This window comes from Dromiciops gliroides, chromosome 2 (assembly GCF_019393635.1).
Source record: "Dromiciops gliroides isolate mDroGli1 chromosome 2, mDroGli1.pri, whole genome shotgun sequence".
NCBI lineage: Eukaryota > Metazoa > Chordata > Mammalia > Microbiotheria > Microbiotheriidae > Dromiciops > Dromiciops gliroides.
This window is the reverse complement of record NC_057862.1, coordinates 479,579,624-479,600,021: the sequence shown is the minus strand read 5'-3', so window position 1 is coordinate 479,600,021 and position 20,398 is coordinate 479,579,624. Positions and strand designations below refer to the sequence as shown.

Sequence of the window (20,398 nt, the reverse complement as noted above, 5' to 3'; positions counted from 1 at the left end):
AGAGAGGTAGCATGATATAGTGACTGAAGTTAGGGACTTGGAAACAAGAAGACTTAGATTCAAATTCAGTTCCAGATCCTTATTAGCTGTATGATTAGCAAGTGAATAAAGCATTCTAAGGCTCAGTATCCTTTTCTATAAAATGAAGTTAATAACAGCACCTACCTAATAGACTTACCTTGCAAATGAGATAATGGGTGCACAGTGCTTTGCAAACAGTGATCTATTTATTCCTAAAGAAGAGGTGAGAAAATGTACCTCCCACCCTTCACTGAAGAGGTGAGAGTCTATTGCATATGCTGTCAAACTCAGTTGAAAATATATATATATATATACATATGTATATTTCAATGTAAGCTGTGATTATGGAGATGTGAACCTAAATCAGCTCATGGGAAGGGATCAAGAGCATGAGAATCTTTGCATTCCTATTATCTGACTGTATTTGCGTGGCTAAGGCAATATATTCCTAGTCTTTCTTTTTTTTTTTTGCGGGGCAATGAGGGTTAAGTGACTTGCCCAGGGTCACACAGCTAGTAAGTATCAAGTGTCTGAGGCCAGATTTGAACTCAGGTCCTCCTGAATCCAGGGCTGGTGCTTTATCCACTGCACCACCTAGCTGTCCCCTTATTCATAGTCTTAAAGGTGAAGTAGTTGCAATCCCCTTGGAAATGAGCATTTTATCAATAAGAAATCTGTCCAGTTGAGAGTGAGAGGGTTCTCTCCTTTCCCTTTTCTATTGGTTCCATAGGTAACATCCATAGTCTCTAACAAATATAGTTATGCCTGGCAATGCTTCTAGGGAAAAGAACATGAGAGGTCAAAGGGGAGGGGAACAAGAGAGGAAAATGGGGAGGAGGAGGAGATGAAAAATGAGTGAAGCAAATTTATACTCACAAAAACTCAAGAGTTTGAAGGGACCTTGGAGGTCATCTAAATCAAACTCACCCTGCAAAGGTGCTCTTCTATGAAATGCCATCTGATTTGAATATCTCCATGTGGGAGAGTTCTTAGAGTCATTTTAACTGTCACTCAATCAGTACCATTCATCTAAAAGGCAATATAACAATTCAGGTACTACTGTAATGACCAATATTGGCCCTGGAAACAGGATGGTGAGATGCATTCCCCTCATTTCCTTCTGATTGTGTGGAGGTGGGTAGGGGAATGGGGTACTGAGAGTAGAGAATGTTGCATACACTATGCTGCAAGCACTATGTCTTTATTGCCTTAAGTTTCTGACTGATTATTGGCAAACCTACTAGGGTCTACGAGGTAGTGCCTCTAATAGATTGAACCCTTAAGGTGAATCAAGACACAGTCTCAAGGAGCAATGGAGACAATCATGGCTCCAGCTTTTCTCTATAAGCCTCCAATGGTCATCATTCAAGAAAACTGAACCATCACTTAAACTATTCACACAGTTCCAAAGATTTGGGTTTTGGAAAAATTAATGTCCTTGTGGCTTCAAATGACCACAAAAGTCTTCCATCATATATTTTTTTTAATTCAGATATAGAATTGGCATCCCATATAGGACAGAGATAGGGAACTATCTGTCATACAAATTCCTCAAATCTTAAATATTCTGTTTTGTCAATAATCTCATAATGTCAAGGAAGCTTCCTATTGAAAGTGATAGCTGACTTCTCCCACATGTTATAATTAATTTAAAAATTGCATTCTGTAATTTTGTTTTATCACATACATTTTGTTATCAATATTTACTGAAAAAGCTTATTACAGAGATAAGTATTGAAAGATGATTTAAAGAAAACAATTTTTCTGCCAGGAACAACCTTTTGCTTTTCAAGTGAGATTTTACTTCTTCCTTTCACATTCATATGTAACATTTTGTCACGTGATCGTATCTCTATTTCTTTTGGTATATCACTTATCCTTTGTTCTTACTATGTAACCAGGGCATTTCTTTTTTCCCCAATTATACATTCTCTGGTAATATTCTTTACACAACTTTTTCAGTTTATTTCCTCTTTTGTAATGTGTTGCAACTTGCTTATGCTGCTATGCACTTTATTTTTACCATCCCAGTGATCCTTAACTGCAATTCTTCAGAGGCTATGCTATTGTATGATTTAACTATGCAATACCACAGAATAATTTGTTGTTATTGTTCAGTCATTTCAGTAGTGTCAGACTCTTGGTGAACCCATTTGGGGTTTTCTCAGTAGATATACTGGAGTGGTTTGCCATTTCCTTTTCCAGCTCATTTTATAGATAAGGAAAGTGAGGCAAACATGGTTAGGAGACTTGTCTAGGGTCAAAAGATAGTAAGTGTCTGAGGTCAGATTTGAATTCAGATCTTCCTGACTGCAGGCCCAGAGCTCTATCCACTGTGCTTCCTAGCTGCTCCAGAATAATAGTGGTATTAAAAAAGGTGGGCTTTTATGTCAAGGAGATAAATGAGGCTATTAAAACAACTTCAGATTTCTAAAGATAACCTACTCAGATATCCTTTAAATTATGGGCCTAATTCATCCACCATTTGTCACATTTGTGCAAAATATATTAATTATTATTATTATTATTCAATATGTAAGTTCCTTTGTCATTATATTATGTTATATCATATCATATCATATCATATCATATCATATCATATCATATCATATTATATTCCAGAGAAACTACAGGGGGTGAAGGAGTAAGTACTAGAAGGAAAGCACACCAGGATTTGAATACTTTGGGCCAAGCTGCATAATAGAGTTGTTTTCTCCTTTTTATTGCCTGCTTCATTCTCTAAATTATTTGTTAACTCTTAAGTGGGATACCACAAAGTCAAACCACAGTTGCACAAAGCATCTAGTACACTCGCAAAAATTGTCAAAAGTAATAGCAATATCTGTAAGAAATGATGAGCAGGAGGAGTTCAGAGAAACCTGGAAGGACTTGCATGAACTGATGATGAGTGAGATGAGCAGAACCAGAAGAACATTGTATACAGTATCATCAACATTGTGTGTTGATCAACTGTGATGGACTAGATTCTTCTCACCAATGCAATGGTACAGGAGAATTCCAGGGGACTCATGATGGAAGGGGATCTCCAAATCCAGAAAAAAAAAACTGTGGAGTATAGATGCTGATTGAACAATACTATTTCTTTTGTTTTGGGGGCTGTTGTTTTTTCTATTTTGAGGTTTTTCCCTATTTCTCTGATTCTTCTCTTATAACATGACTAATGCAGAAATATGTTTAATGTTATACACACACACACACACACACACACATATATATATGAGGGGGGAGGGAGGGCCAAAAATTTGCAATTGGAAATCTTATATAAACAAATTCTGAAAACTATCTTTACATGTAACTGGAAAAAAATAAAATACTTTTATCAGGAAAAAAAGTAATAGCAATGTCAACACCAGCACCACCACTACTAGTAACATAAAAACTTTAATTTTGAGAAGAGTGATTTTTGAAAAATAATTATAACACTTTGAGTTGATTTATCTTCTTGATTTACCTGAATTCAAGGGGACTAGAAATGAGCCTTCTGGAAGGAAGATTAAAGAGTGAGTCTTCTGTCCACTCTCATATTCTCCATCCCAACATGTTTTTTTCAACATGTTCGATGGGATTAGAGTAATTCACACACACACACACACACACACACACACACACACACACACATCCCTGTATAAAGATACCCTGGCCAGTTTTAGATCATCACATTCTTCCCTGATAGTACAGGTCATTGTATACTATACCATTAATAAACCATAGAATGCTGGATACAGAAGAAACCTTAGAGACCATCTTGTCAAGCCTTCGCCTTTCATAAAGGGGGAAACTAAGGTCCAGGAAGTTAAGTAGCCTTTATGTAGTGGGAATAGTTCCTACAATTATCTGATTTTCATACCAATCAGTGTCATTTTTCTAAAAGGCAATGTAAGAAATAGGGTGCCATTTTAATGATCAACTTTAGCTGTAGCAATAAGACAAAGAAATGCTTCTCCCTCCTTTCCTGGGGGGTGGGGCAGGGAGGTCCACATACAGAGGAGTAGAAAATGAGAGAGATGGTCTAAAATATGAAATAAGCACCAATATAAAAAATTAATCATGGGGTTATCATCTCAAATAATGAATACTTTCTGAATTCCTGATGTGGTATATTCTTAATGCACATGCTACTATTGGCATAAAATGCATTATATAGTATCAGACACATTGTCAAATCTCCTTACTCCCCTAATCCCACAAACTTCCCACTATAGCAAAAACCATATAGTAGATGACATCAATATGATATAAACATGCTGGAGAGTACAATTAGCAAATGTAGACACACATTTATAGAAAGTCTATGAAAATTGTGCCTCTATAGAGCAAAAGCTAGGTTTTTCGTTCTCATTCTCTAAACTTCAGTGCCTTTCATATTCATATAAGAGCCATTATTTGCATATCAGCACAGATATTTAAATGTGATATTAATTGTTAAAACCACTAATGGCCATTTTGTGTTGTGATATACTTAATTGTATTATATATTATTTATTCATAAACATTCAAAATTCAGTGAAGCAAATTAAGGAGGAACTATCTATGCCCTATTCAGATTGTTGAGCTGAGACAGTCACTATTAGAGAAATTTGGGAAATGTAATCAGTATTCATTAAAAAGGAAAACAGTCTAGTTTTATTTTGAGAAGTTGAAAATCCCCTGTTATTTGAAAGAAATGTATTATCCCCTGAGGACATGTTACCTATTTTAATGAACAATTAGTAAGTTAAATACTAAGGAATTATAGTTTTTAATCTTTTTTTTTGGCATCTCATTCATATGGTTTCACAAGATTTAGAGCCATAAAGTACCTCAGATATCTATTTCTATCCCCCAGCTGCAACCAGCAACATGTACATTTTACAGAGAAAGAAATGAAAGACAAGAGAGATGAATGACCTGTTCAAATTACTGTTACTAATACAAAGACAGTAATTAACATAATTAGGAACCAAGTGTCCAAGTATTTGGAGTAAAAAAAAATCTAGGATCTTCTCTAATAATAAAAGGCATCCAAATATTTGCACTGTATAAAGCAGAATAATAAAGAACTTAGTCTTTAGGGTGTTTGTGCTTATGTTTTCCAAAAAGTAAATTGGAGGTAATATTTATTTGGGAAATATCAAATTCTTAGATTTTAAGATCTTAAATCACCATTTTAATGGCCAACAACACCAAGCAAACAACACTATTTCACTCTATTCTCTACTTTTAAAAAACATCCCTACCGATTTAGAATTCCTGGGTTCCAGCACCAATGAGAGTTTGTAAATATCATCTTCTGTGTGATAGAGGTCGAGAGAAAGCTACAAAATAAAGAAGAAAAAAACAATTATTGTTAGGCTATAATTTTAATAGTACTAAAGGATGAGTATACATTTTTCTTACATGACCAAGGTTGGGTTTTTTTTTTAGTGAGGCAATTGGGGTTAAGTGACTTGCCCAAGGTCACACAGCTAGTAAGTGTTAAGTGTCTGAGGCCGGATTTGAACTCAGGTACTCCTGACTCCAAAGCCGGTGCTTTATCCACTGCGCCACCTAGCCGCCCCGGGGGTTTTTTAATATAGGTATCTGAGTCAATATTCAAATACAATTTATTTATTCTACAAGTTAAAAAGATAAAAGTTCATAAATATAAAAGTTGATCAGGGGATTGGTATCATCATTCTTCTTCTCATCATCAGTAACAACAATAAATATTTCCTGAATTCCTAACTGTTCCCTTTACCAGGAATTGAGGATACAAATCAAGTTAAAATGATACATCAAGTACTTTGAAAATCTTAAAGTGCTATTTAAATGCTACATATTATTACAAAGATAATAAGACAGTTATTGCCTATGAGGGTTTACATTCTAGGTTGGGAGATTTCATGTACATAAGTAATAAATCACAATAATAATAGTAATAATCAGGGATGTGGTAATAATAGCTAGCATTTATGTAAACTTTTATGGTTTGAAAATTACTTTACAAAAATTTTCTCATTTAATTCTCACAGCAAACCTGGGAGGTAGCCGCTATTAGCATTATCACTTTCATAGATAAGGAAACCGAGTTGAACAGAAGTTAACTAACTCACCCAGGGTCACACAACCATTATGTGAAAGAAAGGATTGAAATTAGATTTTCCTGGCTTTGAGGACAGCTCACTATCTATTATGCTATATTGCCTCACCATATCAATAATAACTGTCATTTATATAGCATGGTAAGGTTTGCAAAGAATTTCATTTTATCTTCACAGTAAGGCTTTCAGTTAAATAAGTAGAAGCTATTATTCTTATTTTCCGAATAAGGAAACTGAGACCAGGAACAATAAAAAGATTTATCTCTGTTCACATAACTAGAAAGTTTCAGAAGGATGCTAAATGCCAAATGAGTGGTTCCATTACAAGGGGTTCAGAGTAAGGAATAATGACTTGGTGCTGGAGAAGTGCCACAAAGAGATATGATGCCTTTTTCTGGGCATTTGATCATGGAGAGAAGGAAAGAAAGGGGGTCTTCCCAAAAGTAGTCCAGCAGTTCTCAAACTTTTTGGTCTGATAAACCCTGTATTCACACACACACACACACACACACACATATATTTTGTGGGGCAATGAGGGTTAAGTGATTTGCCCAGGGTCACACAGCTAGTAAGTATTTGAGGTCAAATTTGAACTCAGGTCCTCCTGAGTCCAGGGCCGGTGCTTTATCCACTGTACCACCTAACTGCCCCCATATTCTTTTTGTGGGGGGGGGGCAATGGGGGTTAAGTGACTTGCCCAGGGTCACACAGCTAGTAAGTGTCAAGTGTCTGAGGCTGGATTTGAACTCAGGTATTCCTGAATCCAGGGCCGGTGCTTTATCTACTGCACCACCTAGCCACCCCACTGCCCTCATATTCTTAAAAATTATTTAGGGCCCCTGAGAATTTTTGTTTATGGGCATTGTATCTATTGATATTTACTGTATCAGAAATTAAAACTAATATTTTTTTCATTTTTATGTGTTAATCATTTTAAATAACAATCACAAACCTATTTATGTTGATATAAATGTCATATTTTAATGAAAAATATTTTTTTGTAATCTCTTTAATGTCTAGCTTAACAGAAGACAGCTGGATTTTCATATCTGGTTCTCATATCCTTCAGTCTATTGCAATATATTATTTTAGTTGAAGCACATAAAGACAATCTGGCCTTACAGAGATAGGTAGTTAGAAAGGGGAAGAATATCCAAATATTATCTTAGTATTATTGTTATTAGAATAATTGTGATGTTGTGGACCCCTTTAAAAAGTCTTGCAGGCCTCCATAAACCACACTCTAAAAACTATCCATTTAGGTCAACATTTTTGAGGCATTGGAAAAAAATTGTCCTTTAACTTCAGAAAGGGTCCACACTTTTTAAAATTGCAATAGATCTATTATTCAAATTCAGCTAGAACAATTTCCATATGTAATTATTCTGTTCTTTCTCTAAAGTCTTATTCTAACGTTTCATCATAGAGGTGACCCTTAAGTCAAAGACCATGGAGAAAATGCCCAAGTTCTGGCAAGTTCTATCAAGACGGAAAGGCTCTGAGTATGGGTTTAGGAGTGAATAGAAGAATAGATGAAAGAATGAATGGATGGATGGATGAATGAATGAATAAAAACGTATTTATCAAGTGCTTCTAGCTACAAGTTCAAAGGAAAAACCTTGTGGTCCTTAGGATGTGGTGGTAACGAATTTTCTTTAGTGTTATTTCTATAATTAAATAAGAATTTATTAAGCACCTCCTAATAAGCATTGGGGATACAAATAAAAGACAGCCCTTAGCTCAAGGAGCTTACAATCTAATGGTTAATTACTAATTTAGCTAATGATTGATAAAATCATATCTGTTTCTGATATTGAGTCATTTGATAATGCCAAGGATTTTAGTGATGAAAACTTTTCTGAATCTTAAGTAGCTATGGCTGAGGAGACAGAGGCAACGACATATGCAGAGGCAGGTTACTAAGGTCACATCTCCAGAAAAGATACTTCCCTAGATGATGACTGCTAGGGCCAGTGGCCTCAGGTAATTTTGTGTGGTAGGCTCCTGAGCTATTTCCACCAATGTCTGAAGGAAAGTGGTGGTGAAAATTTGATCTCCTCCACTCCTGGTAAATACCACCTCCTCTCTCTCCCTTGATATTTCATCTAGGCTAGCTTGCCTGATCCAGCAGTTAATTGGCAGCTGATGTTGGCAGTCGTGGGAACGGTGGGCCCCTTCTTCATAAGGGTCGCTTTCTTGTGAAATGGTTTTGGAGTGGGCTTTAAGCAGAGCTGTTGGCAGGAATAATAGCACCCCTTCTCTATAAAAGTTGTTCCCCTGGATGATGGTTTTTGTGACCAGGTTAAAAGAGATAGTGGTCTGGAGGTCACTGCTGTTCCCAGAGTTCTAAAACTTACTATATCTTATCCTGGTGCCAGTTGTTCATCAACTGGTGTTGACTGGTAGCATGGATATATTGTACAAAGGAATATGGGGGCAATGAGGTGAGGCAGTACATAGTGTGCTGGGCTTGGAGTCAGGAAGATTCATCTGCCTGAGTTAAAATCTGGCTTGAGACACTTACTAGTTGTGTGACCCCATGCAAGTCACCTAACCCTGTTTGCTTCAGTTTCCTCATCTATAAAATGACCTGGAGAAGGAAGTGGTAAACCACTCCAGTATCTTTGCCAAGAAAACCCTAAATATGGTCATGAATAGTTGGACATGACTGAAATGACTGAACAATAAGATATGTAGAAGGCCTGCCTACTGACATGTGACAGAAAGGAAGGTCTATGGCAACTGACTGAATTAACTAGAGCAACTCAATCAGAGACAAAACCCTCAGAAAAGTTGCAATCTGTATACCATGATACACTTGGACCTGAAAGAAATTTGAAGGTGTTCCTGAGGAAAAGAAATATGGATGCTCTGAGGAAGAGGCAGCTACTTATCCTTCAAGGAATGATAAATTAGTTCCATAGAAGCTCTCAGGTTATTATCAGAGACCATCCAGTTAAGGTCAGAGGAAGAGTAGAGTAGTACAGCTTGATGAATTCCTGCTTAGGGGTACTGGGTCATCTCTCTATGGATCTGATAGAAGCAATAGAGGGTTCTCTCCCCCCAAACTCATGGAATCTATCTAAGAGATATCAAAGAACCTTCCAAGATTTGTCAAAAAATAAGAAGCATTCACTTTTGGTTATCTATGTGAACACAAATCATATTTCAAGAGAGAAGCTAGAGAGTATTGGACAAGAAATAGAAGACCACAGAAGCACTGGTTGTTGGTGTTTTTTTTAACTTCTGACCATTAAATGCAGAGATGCAGAAGACAAAAAATTGATTTGAAGGGTAAGGATATAGATGGCTAAAAAGGTGGTGTATGATAACAGGATTTGGATTTGTGAACCATACCCTCAAAAATAGAAATATAGACACCTGGCGTTGGAGTGCACCTAACAAAGAAATCTAGTATTCTGGTATCTATCTACTGTCTTGCACATCTGAAAGGCATTGGGAAATGGTAATAATAGAGAGCCAACTTCAAAGCTAAAAAGACATAATTTGAAGACCTAACTTTGACAAATAATGGTTGATTGAACAATTTCCTTAACTCATCAATGCCCTAGGCAACTACCTAAGATCATAAGCTATTGCGAATGTGCTATTTCACCTCCATCTCCATATTAATGAAGGCACAAGTACAATCTCTATCTAGTCTCTGTCCCTATCTTTGTACATCTAATTAAAAAGAGCTTAAACTAAAAAGGATGGGGGGGTGCCCATGTATAACTACTAAGCTAAACACCTTTGAGAATAGTTTCCATTAAAAAAAATAGCAGTATCCTACAATAGTGGAGGATCTGAGAAGTAAGGTCACAGGAAACAATAAGAAGGAAGCCAAGCATAAAGCCAATGACTTCAAATATCTATTTGCTCAGAATTTGGGCAATAAGCTAGAGGAACTAGAACTTGTAATGTAAGAGGCACACCTGATCTCTCAAGTATCACTGAGACATGGATGGTGGGACACAACGCATGACTAGACTATGGCTCTTGGTGAATATAACTAAAAGCAAAACAAAGCAGTATAAGGAACAGGCAGCATTGCAAATGAGGAATACATACATCCATACTTATGTGGAGAAGCATGGTAGAGAACCTTTGGGTGACGTTATATGGTGGGGAAAATGTAAGTTAATTTGTCATTGAAGTATATACTACAATTCACTAAGACAGAAACCTTGTGCTTTTTAATATTATTATCAGTGACTTGAGTAAAGGTATAAATGGTATACTTATCACATTTGCAGATGGCGAAAAAAAGGGAAAGGGTTATAACACAGAAAGTGACAGAGTTGGGATACATAAAGGTCTTGGCAGACTATAGTACTAAGATAAATCAAGATAAAATTCATCATAGGCAAATATAAAATCTTATACCTGGGTTCAAAAATCTACTTGGCATATGAAATGGAGGAGACATTATTAACCAAAAGTTTTTCTGAAAAGGATCTATGGGTTTCAGTGGATTATAAGCATAATCATGAGGATACCAGTGGAACACAGGCTGTCTAGCTGTCATCTATCACACTTGCAACACAATCAGCACATCTTCTCTTCCCATCATGCATTTCCCTGAAGATACATGGAAATTGCAAAGAGGCAAATGAAGGCTTGATATCACGGGGGAAAAACCTAACCTTGACATTTGGCTTTCAGATCATCTTTTCCACTACTCCTCAACACATACATTCCTCACCAGTTGGGCAGTCCTCTTTACCATTTACCACATGTATCACCCTCATACCCATGCTTTTATAACCCATTGAAAACAAAAATTATCAAACTGCTCATGAAGTGAGGTTGAGTACATAGGTGCATTTTTGCCTTGCCTAGAAGTTCTAACCAAGATGATATAACTAATGAAACAGCCCATGCAGGATTGACACACCCAACTTTGTTGACATGCAACATCCCTAAAAATAAATCAGACAAGCATTCATAATATGTTCAACCAATGCAAACATCCTCAAACATGCCTTTACCTCACGCTATTCCCTCCATTTATAAAGCCCTCCCTCCTCACCTACAAATCCCACCTTAATTCTAATCCCAATTTTCTCATAAATCTTCTCTAATTCTAATGAAAACTGAGTTTCCTCATCTCTAAACTCCCACTGCACTTATAGCCTGTGCCATACAGTGTAATTTCTAATCATTAATTTTCATGTTTATCAGTTTAGACTACCAGTTAGACTGTAAGTTTTGGGAGGGCAGAAGTCAGTCATGATTTAAATTTCTTCATATCCTCCATAGTGGCTATCATAATGACTTGTATATAGCAGACAAAGAAATGGCATTTGTTAATTGACTAACAATTTTTTAATTAAAACATACTCAGGTGATTATTTGGATATCTATACATTTAAATTTCTGATTATTTGCTTGCATCTTTAGATTTTCACCTAGATATTTAAACTTATGAAGCATTGTAGCTCTGCAACATATGACTTGTGTGATCTTGGGCAAATCACTTTTTCTTCTATGGACCTGTGGTTACTCCTTACTAAAATAGGGGGGAAGTTGGATAAAACAATCTCCAAAGTCCCAGCCTCTCTCAGATCTCATGATCCTACATGGAGGAAGTCAGAGAGACCCCAATCCTATCATAACTCTAAAGATCTTCAAGGAGTTAGAAGCTATTTTTTATCTATGTACCAATCCCCTTTTCTTTGCAGTGTTTAGGTTATCTTTTACCAATTATCATATCACTTCTTCCCTAAAAATTCTCTTAGCTACTATGGTCTACTCCAAATAAATGACTGCTTCTACTTTCTTAATGTTTTGTTAACAGATGCCACTGCAAGCTGTCTAGATTTTAAGTATACTGACTTCAGGTTAACTTATTTTGAATCCTATTATGTTTGTTATATAGTTTTATTAGACTTGGGAGGAGTTATTCAGTACACAAATTTGAGTATATTAACCCTGAGCAGGCTCTAATACACAATACACATATGTATGTATGTATGCATGTATGTATGTCTATGTCTGTATAAGTGTATATATACACACATATATGTATATCTATATATAGATATACTATCTTGCATAGACATAGTTAGAAAAAACAACTGTGTAGTCAAGCTTACTCTATGTAAACCAATTTTTGAATTTTTTTCCACCAGACTATAAAAATGCAGGTACTTTCCAGTTATTTGCATATACTCAGAATGGTAAAAGTAACTGCAAGATCTAAAAATATCATGAAAAAAAACTGAAAGAATATTTCTTGTACTACGAAATTGAAACATTTTTTAAAAACAACTCCAGGCTATAATGAAAATGTGATTCTGGCTACAGACATCTTCATCTGGTTCTTCTTTGCAAGGGAAAAATAGTTGAGCACTTAACAGTATCAATCTCTATGTAGTCTGTATTTGGGAACATAAGTACATTATATGTACAAGCATATACATTTAGCTTTTCTTCTCCCGCTTTCCCAAAACATTTTCAATATATAAATCTGAAATCCAAGATCCCAATTGCAGACGAATGTAATTCCAAGAGAGAACAAAGGGCAGAAACCAAACTACTGGCTCATTTGACTTGGATTTCTGACAAAAATTCAAGAAAGTTTTGTCAAACATATAATGCATGAATATTAGAGAATGAAGCAGTAACCACTAAGAATTGGAAGAACTGATCATTAACAGGATATGTCAAACTAATTTAATTTCTTTGGGGGAGAGAGAAAGATGACTAGTTTGATGGGTCAAATATAGTATGCCCATATTTCAGCATATCATTTGAAAAAGTCTTTTATACTATTCTTTTGGACAAAATGGAGAGATGTAGGGTTAGATAATACTGTTAGATGGATTTGGACTACATTGAATAAGTGAATCCAGAGTGCAATGGGTCAATGTCAGCTAGAATGTAGATCTCTAGTGAACAGTCACAGGTATTTGACCATGGCTCTGCTTTGTAAACATTTTGCTAATTGTATGGTTGAAGTCATAGAAGGCAGCTTATCAAATCAGATGATGAAACAAAGTTGAGAGTTATAGTTAACATGGTAGCTAATTGAATGGAGATTCAAAAAGATCTTGACAAGCTAGACATAAGTACCAAATCTAATAAGATGAAATTTAATACGGATAAGTATGAAGTCCCACACTTGTTTTCAAAAAGAAAATCAGCTGAATAAGATGGGGGTGGCAAGTATGCAGAAGATAATTTGTTTGAAAAATTTGGGAGAGGATGGTGGAGTGCAAGCCCACTATATGTAGACAATATGATGTAGCATTGCTAGTTATGTAGGATGCACTAAGAGATGCAGAGAATCCAGAGTAAGGGAAGCTACAAAACCACCACGTTCTGTTCTGGTCAAGCAACATCAGAGATTTTGTATTTAATGGCAGCTACCACATTTTAAGAAGAATATTGAGAAACTGGAGCACGTGCAGAAGAGATTGTAGACATTTTGGAGACTAAGTAATATGAGAATCACTTGACAGAATTAGGGATATTTAGCCAGAAGGGAAGACTTAAAGGATGAATAAAAGCTGTCTTCAGGTATTTGAAAGGCTGTGTCATGGAAGAATAAACTTGTAACTGTTCAGCCTTGAAATTATGATAAGTGGATGAAAGTTACATAGAGAAATAGTCACCTTTGATTTGAAAAGGAATTGTCTAGTAATTAGAACTACGCAAAAATAGAATGTACATGGAGTTAGTACAACGGAATTAATGTATTTCCTTTGACCAAAGGTCTGGAGTCTTTTCTAAATGCATCTTTATTGGGAATATAGAAAAGGTTCATGTTCATTCCAATCGTTACAACACCTACGCGACCACTCATTAGATATTTTAGACAGACTAGCTAGAATTTTAGCCCCTTACAGTGTGAATTGGGGTTGATGACTTCTTAGGGGCTTTCTGAGTCAGATTCTGTGATTATAGGGATGTACTTTCTCAAACTTTTTGTCTGAGGTTCTTAAGCTAGTTTGAATAATCGGGGATCAAAAAATATATTTGCCCCAATTTTTTTAGTTAGCAAAAATGAAGGAAAAAGAAGATTCCCCCTCTCCCTGTTCTATTTTTTTTAGGAATTATTTCTCCCACTTTCTAATTTAATTAAACAGCATTTGTTGAGCACCCATTATGTAACCTGCACTGTGCTGGGCACTAGGGATAGAAGAAAACAGTTTCTGCCTTTAAGGAATATATAGTCTGCTAAATCTATACAGTGTTTTATATGTGTACACACACACACACACACACACACACACATATATATACATATGTGTGTATTATGTATTTATGTATATATGTATATATGTATGTATACATATGATTCATACATCCAATCTCAATTAATGTAATTAATAGGATTCTATATGCCTACATACCTTTCTCTGGCAAAAATACCTCTTTGATTTAGTTACAGAAGGGGAAAAGAAAGAAAGTAACAAGTCCTTTATTAAAGATATACTAGGGGGGCAGCTAGGTGGTGCAGTGGATAGAGCATGGGCCCTGGAGTCAGGAGGACCTGAGTTCAAATCCGGCCTCAGACACTTAACACTTATTAGCTATGTGACCCTAGGCAAGTCACTTTAACCCCAATTGCCTCTCTCTGCCTCTCTCTCTCTCTCTCTCTCTCTCTCTCTCTCTCTCTCTCTCTCTCTCTCTCTCACACACACACACACACACACACACACAAATGTATACTATGTGCCAGGATCTATGCCTAAGCACTTTTACAAATATTGACTCATGTTGTCCTTATAACAACTCTGTAAGGTATGTGATATTATCCCTACTTTACAGTTGAGGAAACTGAGGTAGACAGAGGTTAAATGACTTGCCCTGAGGGTCACGTATCTGAGGCTATATTTGAATTCAAGTCCTCCTGACTCTAGTCTCACTCCTCCATCTACTATACCACCTAGCTGCCTAAAATCTGCCTTACAAAATCAATCAAATGTACAAACTAGAAATGAGCAATTCCCAAGCCCTGTTATTAAATTGGTCCATCAAGCAATGGTGCAAGCCAGATGCAAAGAGTGACATGCTTCCAGCCATTGGATGAAATTAGATGCCAAAATATATTGGGATTGGTTGAAAATATTTTTTAAAAAATACTTTTAGCCATTTTATAGCAAAGAAGGAAGGATATATGAGCATGATCCTTTCAGTTATTGCTTTGAAAGGTAGGCTTTGAGATCACATTAAGGATCCAGACCCTTTTGCCTATAGCCAGAGGACAAGATGCAAAGGCACAAAGAACAAGCCCAGAGGTAGTTTCATATTCCTCCCCCAATTTACCATGTCATCAGGGAGACTGGAAAAACCCCAGATGCAAGTGGCCAAAAGGTATGAAATGACAAACTGGACATACTGAGGAAAAGTATTTAAAGGGACCATGGCCTCTTAGAGTGGAGAAAAGGGTAGCAGCAGTACTATACAAGGGAGCAGAAAAGAGCAGCACACACCATTAGAAAACTTCATGACTAGGACATAAAAAAAAAAGCCAACCAGGCAGCCAGGAGCTGTTTTGCCACTTCTGCTCTCTAAGCCTAAACTCACGTTCCCTTGACTCTATATGTATTTATGGGAGAATTTGTCCAAGATTTTTTTTTGGTGGTGAAGGGGATGTTTATAATCAACTAAAAGTTAATTAAGTCTAGCTAACTAATTGATATCAATTGAATGGGAAACAATACCAGATGGACACTTGTGAACAATAGTACTAGAACTCTCCCACCTCTAGAACCTGGAAGGAAGAGGTAGTTAGCTACTTACTGGGGCCCCACCCTGATTCAGTCATTTCAGGTAAAAAAGAGAAAGCAGTAACAACTAGGGAGAAAAAATAAACAAACAAACAGGAATACTATTGGGAGGTGGTATTTCATTCAGCTAGCCCCAGAAGAAAATAAGGGATTCACTGAAGCATATATGAGAATCGATAGTCTTCCAGATTAGAGACAGATTGCAAAGATACAAAGATAGAAAGCACAGGATATTATGTGAATGGAAATGCAAGTAGCTCAGTTTGGCTAGAACATAGAATATGTAAAAATGAATAATGTGAGATCATTCTGGAAAAAGAGTAGAAATAAATTATGAAGGGCTTTAAATGATAGAGGAGGGGCAGCTAAGTGGCACAATGGACAGAGCACTAGCCCTGGATTCAGTAGGACCTGAGTTCAAATCTGGATTCTTACAAGTTGTGTGACCCTGGAAAAGTCACTTAACCCTGATTGCCTCAAAAAAAAAAAACATAGGAGTTTATATTTCATCCCAGAATCAATAGGGGCAGCTAGGTTGCACAGTGGATAGAGCCCTGGCCCTTAAATTGGGAGGATCTAAGTTCAAATCTCACCTCAGATACTAGCTGTGTGACTTGGGGCAAGTCATTTTACCCCAATTGCCCCATTTACCCCATTTACCCCAATTGCCTTAAACATCCAGGGCCATCTCTAATTGTCCTGATATATATCTTACCATATACCATATCTTACCACAGCCATCTGGCTCTGGCTGTGGAGGAGAAAGTGATGTTGATGACCTTGCACAGCCCTCCCTCACTTAAATGCAATTCACTGCATGTCATAACTTCACCCTGATGTCATGGTCCTCTTCAAGAACAAAGGACAAACAACAACAACAGAATCAATGGGGAGCCACTGGAGTAGCTTGAACACTGGAATGATATCATTGATCCACCCTTTAGAAATATCAATTTTGCAACTTTGTGAAGAACTGATTAAGGATGGGAAATACTGAAGGCAAGAAAACTAGTAGAATATTACAGACAATCCATGTGAGCAATGATAAGGGTGTGAATTAGGGTGGTGCTGTGTGAATAAAGGGGAGGTGACAAATCTGACAGATGTTGGGGGGTGGATAAAATCAACAAGATTAGGCAATTTATTGAATAAGGAGGGGATAGTCAGAGAGAAGGGCCAAGAAAGACTCCTAAATTTCAAATCTGAACTGTCTGGAGAAGTGGTGGTACCCTGAACAGAAATTGTGAAATTATGGAAAAGGATTCATTGGAAAGGAAGGGTGAAAGGGTTTGTGTTCTCCAAACAGGTAGAATTTGAGATATGTTTGGGACCTCCAAGGGGACTTTATCTAACAGGTATTTGGTGATACAGGATTATAACTCAGGAGATAGATGAGACCTGGATATGTGCATTTAGGATTTATCTGCATAGATATGAAGTTGAATCCATGAAAGCTGATGAAATACCAAAGAAAGAGTATTTGAAAAAGAAGTAAAGAGGATCCAAAAAAAAAAAAAATCCTAGGGTACATCCAAATAAATGATGATACAGAAAAGTAGAGGAATGTATGACTATTTATTCTGACATTGCTTTTCAATGTACTTTGGAATAGAAAGTCCTCTGGAAATTTGGTTTTGTATTTCATTCAATGTTGACTTAAGGCATATTGCAATGTCTGTGAGATCTTGAAGTTTGTTTATTTCAGGAAGTCTAATAGCAAGAAGACTGGGGGAAAAAAGCATTTGGACAGGGTGGGAGAAAACCAAGATATCAAAGTGTCACACAACCCAGGAAGGACAGAGTATCTACGAAAAGGGAGTAATTGCTTGTGTCAAAGCCTTGAGGTCAAGAAGGATGAGCACTGATTAACAGCTGGTAGAGAGAGTGAATGCCATAGAGAGATCAAAGAGGCAAGCTCTCAGAGGAGGAAAGCAGAGGGATGGGATCAGGGGCAGAGGTAGAAGGATTGACTTTGGAAAGGAGAAGAGCCACTTCAGGATAAGAGAGTAAATCTAAAGGAATAGGAAATAAAATAGGAGATCTTTTGATGACCAGGTTCAGTAAACTACTTACCCAACAATTCACACTTCCTCTTCAGAATGTCTAAATTTGTGTTGTTATTTTTAAGTTTATAGCTGACTGATGTCACTTCAGCCTGAAGATTTAAGCCTTTTAGTTGAGTCCCTCCATTCCCAATGCAGCAAGGTTTTCTAAATAGTTCTTAGAAACAGGAGTGCTAAGTTTTATATAAAAATATGTGCTTGACTCTAGACTGTGTATAGAGCATGATACAGTGTTTTGCACATAGTAGGTGCTTAATAAATCCTCATGGGGTCAGATGAACAACATTGTACCAAAAACAACTGTAATTGAGAGTATTTTTTTTTTATAAAGTGGATATATAAGCCACTGAAGAGAACCAGGAGAATGCTGTGCACGGTGACATCTATATTGTTTGATGAAGAACTGTGAATGACAACTATTACCAGCAATACAATGATCCAAGACTAAGGAGTCCAAAGGACTAATGACAAAGCATGCTATTTACCTCCAAAGAAAGAACTGATATTGATTGAACACAGACTGAAGCATGCTATTTTTCACTTTCTTTCATTTTTTTTCCTTTAATTCGAGTCTTATACAAAATGACTGATATGGTAATGTTTCACAGAATTGTTCATGTATAATTTGCCTATTGCCTCAGGGAAGTGTTAGGGGAGGGAGGAAAGGTGTGAGGTATAGAATTTGGAACTCAAAACTTTAAATAAAAATGTTTATTTAAAAAAGAGAATCATCATATGAAAGGGAAGTAGCTTGGCTAGTATTCTAGGCATCATGAAGAGATATTCCATAATTTGTTCTGGATGGCTAATCTTGGGATTAGGAGGAACCTTTTTGATGAACTGCATAGTCAGAACTATCAATGTCTTCAAAAAGTCAGAAATGAGCTTTGGACATCTCTTTACTTTATCTGTGTCTGGGAAGGCTCTGTGCCTTTTTTGCTTATGGTGCCAGTGAGAGAACATGAGGTGTAGGAAGGAGAGTGACTCTAATTGAGAGATCAAACATTGGGAATCAGAAGTCAAAAGCCAGGCCAGGTGTTACTGCTAGCCCAACATTGGTAGGCATCAAAGAGCCAAGTGTGACCTTCTGGACCTGTTCCAGTGAAAGATGAACCAAGGAGTCAACCATCTCACAGTGATAGCACTTTTGGGATATGAATTTGGTGGGGTCAGTTCCATGTAGGAACAGAGCAAAACTATGAACCTAATCCACACCCTTCCCACATCAACATGGTATGGGGAGGGGGGAGGGGCAGGGATTATTAAACCCCTGTGGTTTTGGGGGAAATGTTTATATGTTTGTTATTGCTTCATCTTTGAAGTAAATATCTCTTTGTAAAAGCTACTCAATATTGACATTAAACAGAACCAAGGTTTGGTCATATCCCCTTAACAAGAAGGGCGGGGAGGACATAGCCTATGAGTCTCAAACCTATGGCAGTAGAAGAAAGATAAAACTCCAACACCTTAGGGCCCCCTAGAACCCTGAGGGGAGATGTAGCTTGCCTGGAGTTATGATAATGAGGCCAGAGTGCTGTGAGAAAATAATGGGATTTGGCAGATATTCAAAGGCTCACCTGGAGATTAATCTAAACTGATTGAATTAAGTGAGAGTGATTGACTTTGCTGATTAGCCTACTTCAAGTTAATTAGATTGTAACCATACCTAGCTGGCCCTTAAGGAGGTATTGTTCTCAGAAGCTAAGGACTTTGAACTCAACTCAAGACCACATTCAAATCCAGTGAACCAATGGATTTGGATGACACCTACCAATCAGCTTGAAGCAATATGTAAAGACTGCCTCTGCTCTAGACCTATAAAGATCTTCCACACTCAGTTTCAGAGGAGTTTGTGGTTGAAGCAGGCTCATGGAGGAGGACTTGAGGAAGAACCAGACCAGCCTGGAACTCTAGGCTAGATAGGCTTTTTTTTAACTTTCTGAACTTCACGTGTTTTCCTTTTTACTAATACCTAGTATGCTTTAATAAATGCTTAATGCCCAAAGACAGGTGCTAAAGCTTTTATTTTAAGGCGACCACACATTTATATTTTAAACATCACAGTATACATGTTATGCACAGATATATAGCAGAGGTGAAATAAGAGTTCAAGTTTCCTAACTTAAAGTTCAGGGCTTTATACCTATACCAACCTGCATTCTCAGGGCAGGTTTATATGAAAATTGATGCTCTAACAAATTGACCACTAGCTATTGCCCTATATCTCTCTTCCATTTCTCAACCAAAATCTTGAAAAAAGCACTTTGTCTTCCTCTCAACCATCCACGCTAGTTCTCAACCTGGTGGCTTTTCTGAAAGTGCTGTAATAAGAGTTACTTATTGTCTCTTCAATGAGAAATCTAGGGGTCTATTCTCAATTCTCAGCCTTTTTGTCCTCTGCAGCATGGGACTTTGTAGATGACTCTCTCCCTACATACTTTCTCCTCTCTGGGTTTTTGTGATAGGGCTCTCTCTCCTGATTTTCCTTCCACCT

At 37.0% G+C, this 20,398-nt stretch overlaps 1 protein-coding gene across 6 annotated transcripts in view; it reads right to left on the bottom strand.

Moving 5' to 3' along the window:
• The window catches only part of RASGRP3 (RAS guanyl releasing protein 3), a 123,070-nt gene that overhangs the window by 35,107 nt on the left and 67,565 nt on the right, over positions 1-20,398 (bottom strand). For all 6 annotated transcript variants that reach the window (XM_043988132.1, XM_043988129.1, XM_043988134.1 and 3 more), the window contains one exon: positions 5,259-5,336. In XM_043988132.1, the coding sequence (XP_043844067.1) occupies positions 5,259-5,336 (78 nt within the window). The remainder of the gene's footprint in view (positions 1-5,258; positions 5,337-20,398) is intronic.